The sequence below is a fragment of the Nyctereutes procyonoides genome, unplaced genomic scaffold, assembly GCF_905146905.1.
Source record: "Nyctereutes procyonoides isolate TBG_1078 unplaced genomic scaffold, NYPRO_anot_genome, whole genome shotgun sequence".
Lineage (NCBI taxonomy): Eukaryota > Metazoa > Chordata > Mammalia > Carnivora > Canidae > Nyctereutes > Nyctereutes procyonoides.
In genome coordinates this window covers 5,558,812-5,572,061 of record NW_026575132.1, presented here as the reverse complement: position 1 = coordinate 5,572,061, position 13,250 = coordinate 5,558,812, and the positions used below count along the sequence as shown (strand labels likewise).

The following is a 13,250-nucleotide window of genomic DNA, read 5'->3' as shown; positions in this document are numbered from 1 at the left end:
ATTTACAAAGCTGTACAGGTACTCGTCTCACTAGAGTATCAGAGTAACAGTGGTATTATCATTCTGTCCTTTTGACGAATGAGAAAGCAGATTCACTAGAGTTGAAGGACTTGCCCAAGGCCACACAGGTAGGAAGGGGCAGAGAGTTCCAGAACCATCCTACTGCAAGAGTCCATTTCCTTCTGCTACTTTTTCTAGGCCCTCATGGAAGATGTGGTGTGCGCCTTCAGATTATCACACAGTAGACTTCCAGGGACCCCCAGGACAGTTGAATTGGCTCTCATTTTATTCCTAGAAGTCAAAAGGGCACATGTTGAAAGTTAAACGTAGGACCATATGCAACAGAGCCACATTCCATAACCCCATCATCCATTAGGACTAATGCTGGCTGAGAGCAGATGTCAATAGAGATGAAGAGAAAATCCATCCCCGAGCCTAGGTCACTAAATGAGTGGAGCGAGTCAACATGCGGGGCCATGAGTGTCAAGATTTCCAGGGACGAATTGTCAAGTGAGAAAAAAGGCAAGATGAAGTCAGGGATATGGAACATAACTCATTTTGAAAAACCATCTGTGACCAACTCTCCCCTCCCCCCACCATATATGTATATGAGTATTTGTACGATTATATGAGCACGAAGAAAGGCTTGTAACTTTGACAGAGTCCATGTAAATAAAATATAGAATGTGTGTGCGCATGCGTAAAAAGAAATGTTAATGGTGATTATCTCAGGATAATAATCATTCAAGTGATATTTGCTTTTCTGAATTACATAGATTTATCACAAGAGTAAACAAAAAAAAATCAGAGTAAAGCGAAAAAGAATTATTGCAATAAATTAAGAACAAATCATCAGCAAATGTGGTGCTGAATAATTCCCCCAGAAAAAAATTTTCTAAAGGAGATGGCAGGGATATTCCTTTCTCCCTTTTATAATCCATGCCAGTTGGATGGAACGTTTTCTTTCTCTTCCTAAATGTGTCCTTTTTTATTGTTGTTTTTTCTTTTTAAACTTTGGCCCATGCTGAAAGACAGTGAAAGCACCCAGTGTCCAGTTTCATAGGCTCATCCACTCAATAACTTGAGTATTGAAAATCATCTCTTCTCATAAAGTTCTACGGGGATAATTGATTTCTAACTTCCCAACCCTTTGTTATTCATCTTGCAGCACAAAAGCTACATCGAATACACAAAGACTCTGCCGCTGAACCCCGCAACGGAGATCTTTGGGATGAATGCCAATGCAGATATCACTAAAGATCAGTCAGAAACTCAACTGCTGTTCGACAACATTCTTCTCACCCAGGTATGGATCCGTGCAGGTACCAGCTCCCGAGGCTGGAGGGGACGCTGCCTCCACAGCATGTGCCCACCTCTTACAGTGGAGAAGCATTTTAAGGAAAGGACAAAAATTCCCATGTACCTTATATATGAGTGTAAACATTAAGCACATGAACATGTGGTTTTGGTTGGCTTTTTTTTTTTAATCAGTGTTTTGATTAAACAAACATTCCATTTTGCCTGTCATAAAGATACCATGCCCAAGTGCATTATATCCTTTTTTTTTTCCTTCCAAGTTTTTTTTTTAAGATTTTATTTATTTATTCATGAGAGACACACACACACACAGAGAGGCAGAGACACAGGCAGAGGGAAAGCAGGGTCCATGCAGGGAGCCCGACATGGGACTCGATCCTGGAACCCCAGGATCATGCCCTGGGACGAAGGCAGATGCTCAACCACTGAGCCTAACCTGGCGTCCTCCTTCCAAGTTTTTATTTCAATTCCAGTTATATAACGTATAGTGTAGTATCGGTTTCAGGAGTAGAATTTAGTGATTCATCACTTGCATGTCATACCCAGAGCTCATCATACACACCCTCCTTGCAGTGGTGGCTGGGTGGCCCAGTAGGTTGAGTGTCCAACTCTTGGTTTCGGCTCAGGTCCGGATCTCGGGGTCCCGGGATTGAGCCCTGCACCAGGCTCCATGCTCATCGCAGAGTCTGCTGAGATTCTCTCTCCCTATGCCTGTATCCCCCCAGCTTGCGCTCTCTCTACCTCTCTCTCTCTCAAATAAATAAAATCTTTAAAAAATAAAAGTGCCCTCCTTAATAGCCATCACCCATTTACTCCATGCCCCTACCCACTGCCCCTCCAGCAACCCTTAGTTTGTCCTCTGTAGTTAGGCGTCTCTTACAGTTTGCCTCTCTCTCTGTTTTTGTCTTAGTTTTATTTTTCCCTTCTCTTCCCATAAGTTCATCTGTATTGTTTTATAAAATTCCACAAATGAGTGAAATCATATGGTGTTTATCTCTCTCTGACTTATGTCACTTAGCATAGTATCCTCTAGTTCCATCCATGATGTTGCAAATGTCAAGATTTCACTCTGATGGCCAAGGAACAATCCGTTGTGCGTATTGGCGTGTGTGCGTGTCCACCACCTCTTTATCCACTGGTCACTTGACGGACACTTGTGCTCCTTCCATAGTTTGGCCTTCATTGGTGATGCTGCCCTAAACGTCAGAGCGCACGTGCTCTGTGACTCTGTACTTTTCTCTACTTAGGTAGATGCCGATTAGTGCCGTCACTAGGTCATAGGGCAGCCCTATTCCTAACTTTCTGAGGAGCCTCCACGCTGTTTTCCAGAGTGGCTGCCCCAGTTCACGTTCCCACCAACAGCACCAGAGGGGTCCCCTTTCCCCTCATCCTCACCGACATCTCTTGTTCCCTGTGTTGTTAGCTTTAGCCATTCAGACAGGTATGAGGCGGCATCTCATCATAGGTTTGATTTGCATTTCCCTAACAATGAGTGATGGCAAGCGTCTTGTCATGCGTCAGTTGGCCTTCTGGACGTCCTCTTGGGAAAAATGTCTATTGATGTCCTCTGGCCATATCTTAACTGGATCATTTGTTTTTTGGCCGTTGAATCTGATACATTCTTTACAGATTTCAGAACCTACTCTTTTTAAAAAAATTTTAAAAAACATTTTATTTATTTATTTATTTATTTATTTATTTATTTATTTATTCATTTATTCATTCATTCATTCATTCATGAGAGACAGAGAGAGAGAGGGAGAGAGGCAGAGACACAGGCAGAGGGAGAAGCAGGCCCCATGCAGGGAGCCCGACGTGGGATTCGATCCCAGGTCTCCAGGATCACACCCTGGGCCAAAGGCAGGCGCTCAACTGCTGAGCCACCCAGGGATCCCTCAAATCCTACTCTTGATCAGATTTGTCAAGATTTGCAAATATGCTCTCTTATTTCATAGGCAGCCTTTTGGTTTGGTTGATTGTTTTCTTTACTATGCAGAAGCTTTTTATCTTGAAGAAGTCCGAATAGTTTATTTTTGTTTTTGTTTCCCTTGTCTCAGGTGACATGTCCAGTTTCTATTGCCAAGGTCAAAGGGGTTGCTGCCTGTGTTCTCCTCTAGCACTTTATGGTTTCCTGTCTCTCATTTAGGTCTTCCAACCATTTCGAATTTCTTTTTGTATATAGTGTAAGTGGTTTCCTTCTTCTGCATGTTGTCCATTTCTCCCAACACCATTTGCTGAAGGAATTGTCATTTTTCTGTTGGATATTCTTTCCTGCTTTGTAGAAGATTAGTTGACCATATGGCTGTGGGTCCATTTCTGGGCTTTCTCTTCTGTTCCATGGATCTATGTGTGTGTTTTTGTGCCGGTACCACACTGTCTTGTTGATTACAGCTTTGTAATAAGCTTGGAGTCTGGAATTATGATGCCTGCCCTTTGCTTTTCAACATTACTGTGGCTATTCAGGACCTTTTCTGTTTCCATACAAATTTAGGATTGTTTGTTCTAGCTCTTTGAAAAATGTTAGTGGCATTTTGATTGGGGTTGCATTGAATGAATAGATTGTTTTGGGTAATACAGACATTTTAACAACATTTGTTCTTCCAATCTATGAGCATTGAGTGTTTTTCCTTTTCTCTGTATCATCTTCAATTTCCTTCATAAATGTTATAGTTTTCAGAGTACAGATCTTTTACCTTTTGGGGTAGGTTTATTCAGAGCTCTCTGATGGTTTTTGGTGCCATTGTAAATGGGATGGATTCCTTGATTTCTCTTCCTGCTGTTTCATATGGTGTATAGGAATGCAACAGACTTCTGCACATTGATTTTATCTCCTGCAACTTTGCTGAATTCACGTATCAGTTCTAGCAGTGTTTTGGTGGAGTCTTTCAGTTTTTCTACATAGAGCATCATGTCTATGCAAACTGAAAGTTTGGCTTCTTTCTTGGTGATTTTTTAAATTTCTTTTTGTTGTCCAATTGCTGAGGGTAGGACTTCCAGCACTATGTTGAACAACAGTGGAGAAAGTGGACATCCCTGTCTTGTTCCTGACTTTAGGGGAAAACTCCGTTTTTCCCCACCGAGGATGATAATAACTATGGGTCTTTTGTAGATGGCTTTTATGATGTTGAGGTATGTTCCTTCTATCCCTACTTTCTGGAGAGCTTTCCAAGAAAGGATAATGTTATTTTGTCAGATGATTTTTCTGCATCTATTGAGAAGATCATATGGTTCTTATCCTTTCTTTTATTAATGTGGTATCACGTTGATTTATTTGTGAATATTGAACCATCCTTGCAGCCTAGGAATAAATCCCACTTGATTATGGTGAACAATTCTTTTAATGTGCTGTGGGGTTCAATTTCCTAGTATCTTGATGAGAATTTTTGCATCCGTGTTCATCAAGGATGTTGGTCTATAATTCTCCCTTTTTAAAACAGATTATTTATTTTAGAGACAAAACATGGGGGGGGGGGCAGAAGGACTCTCAATCAGACTCCACACTGAGCGTGTAGACCCAAGCACAGCTCAGTCTCACGATCCTGAGATAATGACCTGAGCCAAAATCAAGAGTCAGATGCTAAACCAACTGAGCCACCCAGGTGCCCCTGTAATTCTCTTTTTTTAGTGGGGTCTCTGTCTGGTTTTGGGATCAAGATGATGCTGGCTTCATAGAATGAGTTTGGACATTTTCCTTCCATTTCTTCTTTTGGAGCAATTTGAGAATAGGTGTTAACTCTTCTTTACATCTTTGGTAGAATTCCCTGGGAAGCCATCTGCCCTGGAATCTTGCTTCCTGGGAGATATTTGATTACTGCTTCAATTTCTTTGCTGGTTATGGGTCTGTTGAAATTTTCTCTTTCTTCCTGTTTCAGTTTTGTTATATTTTTCTAGGAATTTATCCATTTCTTCCAGATTTCCCAATTTGTTGGCAAATAATTGCTGATAATATCTTCTCACAATTGTTTGTTTTTCGGTGGTTAAATTGGTTATGATCTCTCCTCTCTCATTTGTGATTATTTATTTGAGTTCTTTCTCTTTCTTTTGAAAATTGGTTGGTTATGATCTCTCCTCTCTCATTTGTGATTATTTATTTGAGTTCTTTCTCTTTTCTTTTTGATAAGGCTTGCTAGGGGTTTATCAATTTTGTTAATTCTTTCAAAGAGTCAACTTCTAGTTTCATTGATCTGTTCTGGTTTTTTTATATTTCTGTATGATTTATTTCTGCTCTAATTTTTATTATATCCATTATTCCGATAGTTTTAAGCTTTGATATTCTTTTTCCAACTCCTTTAGACATAAGGTTAGGTTGTGTATTTCAGACTTTTGTTTCTTCTTGAGGTGGCCCTGTCTTGCTATACACTGCCCTCTTAGGACTGCCTTTATGCTTTCATTTACATTTGCTTCTATGTATTTTTTTAATAATAAATTTATTTTTTATTGGTGTTCAATTTGCCAACATACAGAATAACACCCAGAGCTCATCCCATCAAGTGCCCCCCTCAGTGCCCATCACCCATTCACCTTCACCTCCCCCCTCATAGCTCAGGGGCAGAGCATTTGACTGCTTCTATGTATTTTTAAAATTTCTTCTTTAATTTCCTGGTTAACCCATTCATTCCTTAGTAGGATGTTCTTTGACCTCCATGTATTTGTGGTCATTCCAAATTTTTTCTTGTGGTGTCTTCAAGTTTCATGGTGTTGTGATCTGATAATATGCATGGTATGATCTCAATCTTTTTGTCCTGGTTGAGGCCTAATTTGTGACCTAGTGTGTGATCTATTCTGGAGAAGGTCCCATGTGCATTTGAAAAGAATGTATATTCTGTTGCTTCAGGATGAAATGTTCTGTCTATATCTGTTAAGTCTATCTGGTCCAGTGTGTCATTCAAAGCCCTGTTTCCTTGCTGATCTGCTTGGATGATCTGTCCATTGCTGTGAGTGGGGTGTTTAAGTCCCCTATTATTATTATAGGATAATGAGATTCTTTATGTTTGTTATTGATTTTTATATATTTGGGTGCTCCTAAGTTGGGGGCATAAATATTTACAATTGTTTGATTTTCTTGTTGGCTAGACCCCTTTATTATGAGTGCCTTTCTACATCTCTTGGTAGTCCTTGGTTTAAAATTTAGTTTATCTGATATAAGTATGGCTCCTCCAGCTTTCTTCTGATGACCATTAGCACGATAAGTGGTTCTCTATCCTTGTACTTTCTTTTTTTTATGATTTTATTTATTTATTCAAATAGAGACACAGAGAGGCAGAGACAGAGACATAGGCAGAGAGAGAAGCAGGCTTCATGTGGGGAGCCCAATGTGTGACTCGATCGCAGGACCCTGGCATCATGACCTGAGCCAAAGGCACTCAACCCCTGAGCCACCGAGGTGCCCCCCTGTCCTCTCACTTTCAATCTTCAGGTATCTTTGGGCCTAAAATGAGTCTCTTCAGGGGTGCCTGGATGGCTCAGCAGTTAAACGTCTGCCTTCGGCTCAGGGTATGATCCTGGAGTCCTGGGATCAAGTCCCATATCAGGCTCCCTGCAGGGAATCTGTTTCTCCTTCTGCTTGTATCTCTGCCTCTCTCTGTGTGTGTCTCCTAGGAATAAATAAATAAAATCTTTAAAATAAAATAGTCTCTTCTAAGTAGCATATTGATGGGTCTTGTTTTTTTTTAATCCGTTCTGATACTCTTTGTCATTTGATTGAAGCACTGAGTTCATTTATACTCAGAGTAATTATTGATAGATATCAATTTAGTGCCATTGTATTACCTGTACATTTGCTGTTCTTATAGATTGTCTCTGTTCCTTTCTGGGCTTTGTTACTTTGGATCTCCCTTTCTGCTCAAAGGGTCCCCTATAATATTTCTTACAGGACAGTTTAGTGTTCGTGGGCTGCTTTAGTGTTTGCTTGTGTAGGGCATTCTTTATCTTTCCTTCTATTCTGAATGACAATCTTGCTGGATAAAGTATTCATGGATGCATATTTTTTCCACTTAGCGGTTGAATATGTATCATGCTGCTAACTTCCGGCCTGCCAGGTCTCTGGACAGTTCTGCTAATCATATGTGTCTACCCTTGTAGATTAAGGACTCATCTCTAGCTGCTTTTAGAATTCTTTTTATCTTTGTATTTGGCAAGTTTCACTGTGCTATGTCTTGGTGTTGACCGGTCCTTGTTGATTTTGCAGGGAGTTCTCTGTGCCTCTTCGACTTGAATGCCTGCTTCCTTCCCCAGATTAGCGAAGTTCTCAGTGATAATTTGCTCAAACAAACCTTCTGCCCTCTTCTCCCTGTTCTCCTTTCTCAGGGACTCGTGTGAGATAGATGTTGTGCTTTCTGGAAGGCTATACTCATGATCTGATAGTTCTCTTTCCCTATTCTTTTCAGCTTCATTGTTTTCCATAATTTTATCTTCTGTATCACCTAGTCATTCCTCTGCTCCTCAATCCTTCCATCCTCAGTCCTCCATCCTTCCATCCTCAATCCTTCCATCCTCAGTCCTGTGACTGTGATTACATCCAGTCAGTTCTGCATCTCAGTTACAGCAATTTTATATTTCAGCCTGATCAGGTCTTTTATCTCTGCAGCCAGGGTTTCTCCGGTGTCTTCTATGCTTCTTTCAAGCCCAGCCAGTGTTCCTATGACTGTGGTTTTAAATTCTTGTTCTGTTGTATTGCTGATATCTATTTTGAGCAAATCCCTGGCTGTGATTTCTTCTTGGTCTTTCTTAGGGAGAGAAGTCCATCATCTTGTCTTTGTGTCTAGGCTTGTGTCTTCTGTGTGTTCTGACCGTAATACTGTATTAAGTAGGAGTCACACACTGTCCAGGGCCTGGTGCTTCAGGAAGTGTTTCTGGTGTGTGCTGTGTGCACCCTGCTGCTGTGTTTTGGCTGCCCTTTCCCAGAGGTCAGTCCTCTGCAGAGTTCCTCCTTACTTGCAATGGGGAGTGTTTAGACTTTTAATTAGGTGTGCTTTGATTTGTTAAGATAAGCCTGATTAAAAAAAGAAAAAAACCTGATCCAAGGAAAAGAAAATGAACCAAAAAGCCCCCAAAGAATCAAACAAAAAAAACATAAGCCTGATTCCAAAGGAAAAGAAAGGGAAGAAAAGGAAGCCTGATCCAAAAAAAAAAAGAGAGAATAGGAAATGAAAAAACAAACAAAAACCTATAAAGACCTTATTCCAAAGGGGGGGGGGAGAGCAATAAAGCCTGGTCCTATTTCCACAGAACAGGGATTCTTTGGTGGCTCAGTCAGTTGAACATCTGACTCTTGGCTTACGTGCTGGTCATGATTTCAGGACCCTGAGATTGAGCCCAAAGTCGGGCTCCTTGCTCATGCAGAGTCTGCTTGAGATTCTTTCATCCTCCCTCTCCCTTCCCCTTTGCTCCACCCCCACTCTTGTGCATGCTCACACTCTCTCTCCCCTATACATACATGCATACATAAATAATCAATAATCAAGCAATCAATTTCCACCAGAACTGAAGCTGACACTTTGGAACATTGTGTGATCAGTAGATTTGGTACACGCAGGGGGGCCTATGTTGGTGCTCCCAGGGAGAGGCCTGCTGGCTGGCTCCCAGTCACATCTACCTTGGTAAAGATGCACCTGCAGGGCGCAGGTGGGTGGTGTTGGTGTAAGCAGCTCCAGCCTCCGCTGAGGGTGCCATATGCTCACTGAAGTCCAACTGTTGTGGTGGGAGGGGGGGAGATGGCATCATCTTGCTGTCTCCTCTGCAGGGAGGGGATCTCGTGCCTGCAGCTGCTCAGGAAGTCTTCACAGAGGGATCCCTGGGTGGCGCAGCGGTTTGGTGCCTGCCTTTGGCCCAGGGCGCGATCCTGGAGACCCGGGATCGAATCCCACGTCGGGCTCCTGGTGCATGGAGCCTGCTTCTCCCTCTGCCTGTGTCTCTGCCTCTCCCTCTCTCTCTGTGACTATCATAAATAAATAAAAATTAAAAAAAAAACAGAGTTATTGTGGGTGAAACACAACAAGTACCTATGCTCCACTACAGTCAAAAGAAACTAGATGACAGAGACCATGATTAATGAAAATGGTTTTGGGGATCCCTGGGTGGCACAGCGGTTTGGCGCCTGCCTTTGGCCCAGGGCGCGATCCTGGAGACCCGGGATCGAGTCCCACGTCGGGCTCCCGCTGCATGGAGCCTGCTTCTCCCTCTGCCTGTGTCTCTGCCCTCTCTCTCTCTCTCTCTCTCTCTGTGTAACTATCATAAATAAATAAAAATTAAAAAGAAAAAAAAAAGAGGAAGCCTTCACAGAAAAGTGAACAGTTTCCCTCCTTGTGTCCCAGGCATTGTCAAATCCTTGCCCCCAAGCTGTCTGTGCCCAGGTGATCTGCACACCTGGTGCCACAATTCTCCTGTGTTTTCTCTCTGGCATGCAGCTGGGATTCAAAACTCCAAATTTTAAAGGGCTCTGCATGGTGCAGACCCCTCCTCCCCTGCAGAGGAGAGCCTCCCTGTGCTGGGCCTCGTGCTATTTTGTCCCAGAAAGGCAGTTGCACGGTCACACGGGTGTTTACAGTGAAGGACAATGAAAAGCAGCGACCAGGCTGTCTGTCCTCGGTGCAGGCTTCTGTCACTTGCTAACGAGTGACCGCTCATGAGCACCAGGTGGGCCTTTCGTCCTTGGACAGGCAGTAGCCCCTATTCCCCATGCACTCCAAGAAGGGGCACATTCTCTCCCAGCAAGAGCATCATACCTTATGTCCCTTTTTAATTACTTAAAAATGAGAGACTATCAGAGATACTGGGAAAGAGGTTTGATGCCAGAGTTCACTCTCAAATTTTTTCTGTTCTCTTACGAAGTCAACAACAACCTTTAAAATGACTTATTAAAAATAAATAAATAAATAAATAAATAAATAAATAAATAAATAAATAAATAAAAAAAATGACTTATCTTTTACGAATATTCCAGAACATTTGATCTAGGTTACATAGCAAGTTTCTTTCACATCAGTATTTTATCACATAACCTAATATTTAAAGAATACAATGGCAATCGTATAAAATGTATAAAGATGTTGAAGAGAAAAGTACAGTTGACACTTTGCAGGCGGCCGTTCTGTTTGTGAGCGCACAAATGTGACGGCGTGTCTAAGGCACTGGAGTCCAGCATGCCACGGGCACAGGTTAGTATATTTGAATGAAAAATATTTCATCTTCTTTTCTATTAAGAGATCTTCACTTGCACTGCCCCTTTGGCACATGTGTTCCACTGTTGGCTTTTCTTTCCCTTTCATTTTTGAAAGCAAAGTAGTCCAAACGGCAAGCATTCCCTTAGTCATTAAAATTTCAGTAAGAATGCTTATTTGGCCAAGTGAGTTATCCCATGAACTGAACTCTCGCCGATCTTTTTACTTCTATGGAATCTCAGAGCAATAATGATAATGGTTAGTCCTTACCCAGTACTGACTGTGCACTAGCGCTGTTTGAGCGCTTCGTGTGTGACAGTGTGATGCACGTAGCAGTCCCGAGGTAGAGGCTCACTATTCCCACTCTGCAGCTAGAAAACAGACACAGAATGATGAAGTAGCTTGCTTAAGGTCAGCTGGTATAATTTCAAGCCAGGCCTGAAAGCCAAGTAGTCCGACTCCCACTAGTTTGGCTCCAGAATCTGTGCTCTTGAACCATAATGCACTTTCTGGATCCTAAAGATGGGAGAGAACCCAGAAGGACAGATAACAAGAGATGTTGGGGGCAGGGGGGCTCAGTGACCTGGATTAGGAGGACAGAGTGGTGGGCTATTCTTGGTGGAAAGTCCCTGGAACTCTGGGCTCTGGTCTACCATAAGATGACATTTTCTAATAAGGGAGAAAGGAGGAAGACTTATTTTTACATCCACTTTTACATATATTAATACCACTAAAATCACTCACTGCCTGAGTGCAAAAGTATAGACCCAGACATGAATAAGTAGATCTTTGGGAATATTAGACGCATGCGATACAGTGGTCTCACAACAGGACATTTAGAGCGTCCTTTGGCTTCATTTAAAGTCGATGGGCTGTGCCACCTTATAGAATACATAAAGCAGTGGGTTCATTCCAACAGAAAACGACTCAGAACCAAACAAACAAGTCTAAATACACATGGGGTATCTTTCAGTATGTAATTAAATGGCCTCTTTCAGGATCCTCAAACTCAGACTGGCAAGTGCAATATGATAATGGGTCGGCAGGAGCTCAAAGCTTCGACACTGGGTTTGTCACAATCCAGAGGCAGAGACCAGAACAGCAGTCTGGAGAGCAGGCTGACCATGACAAGACTTGCATTGTGTATTTAAAGTATCTCTAAGAATTAGAACAGGGAAAAACATTAGAACAAGAAATATATTGGCATTGGGAATGTCACCTTCATAGAGCTCTTTTGCTTATGCCGAAGTGTCAGGAAAGAAACCAGGAAATGCAAAATCTGAAATAAGACTAAACACACACACACACACACACACACACACACACACACACAAAGACTAAACACAATTTCCTAGGACTGGAAAAATATGAGATATATTCATTTATATTCTAATTGTGCTTGTTTTCTCTCAACATGGACACACACGCGCGCACACACACACACACACACACATTCATATATTGTGAGGATTTAAATGGTTTTCCAAAAAGAATATAGATTCATTTATGCCCTGCCACTATAAACATAAAAAATAAAAATTGAAATGAAATTCCCCTTCCTTTCTTTCGGTGTGAGTCACTAAAGTCTGCCTTTCTCCATAACTCTTCCAACTGCTTAGAGGAGAGGAGCTTATTTTCTTTGCCCTCCTGGTTCAAGGACAAAACTATATCTCTGCTTTTGGCACCAGTAGGCACCGGAGCTCTTGGCAACTATATTTTGTGACAAACTTTCTCAAAGCAAGATCAAATTCCGCCCTCCTGCGTGTTACTGTCCATCCGTCCTCAGCCACCCCACCAACGTAAATGCTTTTTCTTCCTTCTGTTCACAGCATCCACTCCCTCTCTACCCAGGAAGCACACAGCACAGCTTCTTTGCTTCCTCCAGACCCTCTTTTGCCTGTGAACATCATGCACGCTCTTTTCCTCCTCCCTAACAGTGTCTTCCCCCTGAATCTCAGCACCCCCTGCCTGTTTTCATCACTTCAATAACTCTTGCGTGGAGAAGAATCATCAGTTAAATAGCAGAGTTGCACTCACAGAGTTTACCTTAGGAGTTTTCCTATGCAGCGATTCCTACACCTTTATGAGGATTTCTGATTTTTAGTTTGAATTCTTTTCAGTCTCGTTCAGCAGATGCTGGTGCAAAATCATCAGATGAAGTGGTATATGAGGTTGCTGGTGACATCCTGGGTAAACTTCCAAACAACTTTGATGTTGAGGCGGCAATGAGGCGGTACCCAACAACCTACACTCAGAGCATGAACACTGTGCTTGTCCAAGAGATGGGACGGTTCAATAAGCTGTTGCAGACCATAAGGGAATCATGCATCAACATTCAAAAAGCAATCAAGGTAAGGGGAGATATACCCAAAAAAAAGAATCATCTCAATAAAATTATCATTCATTTTACTCAGCAAATATTTACTGGGGGGAGATTGTGTGCAAGCATTGTTCTTCATTCTGGGGATAGAAGCAAAATGCCTGTCCTTAAAGAACATATAGAACTTTGGGGATGGCAGTTAATAAGTGGGTGGTGAAGTATGGGGTATGTTAGATAGCATAGTTTGCTAGATAGGATACATGCTACAAAAACACAAAGGACTAAGAGAGACAAAGCCTTTGCCTTCATAGAACTTAAGTTTTAAAGATTTGTTTATTTGAGAGAAAGAGAGAAAAAGAGTGTGCAGGGTGTGGAGGGGGAGCAGAAGGAGAAATGTAAGCAGACTCTGCACTGAACCTGACTGAGGGCTTGATCCCATGACCCTGAGATCATGC

At 42.0% G+C, this 13,250-nt stretch overlaps 1 protein-coding gene across 1 annotated transcript in view; it reads left to right on the top strand.

The window, feature by feature from the left end:
- DNAH7 (dynein axonemal heavy chain 7) overlaps positions 1-13,250 on the top strand; it is a 226,683-nt gene that overhangs the window by 200,488 nt on the left and 12,945 nt on the right. Inside the window, 2 exon segments of the mRNA XM_055344969.1 lie at positions 1,169-1,306; positions 12,596-12,826. Coding sequence (XP_055200944.1) covers positions 1,169-1,306; positions 12,596-12,826 — 369 coding nt within the window.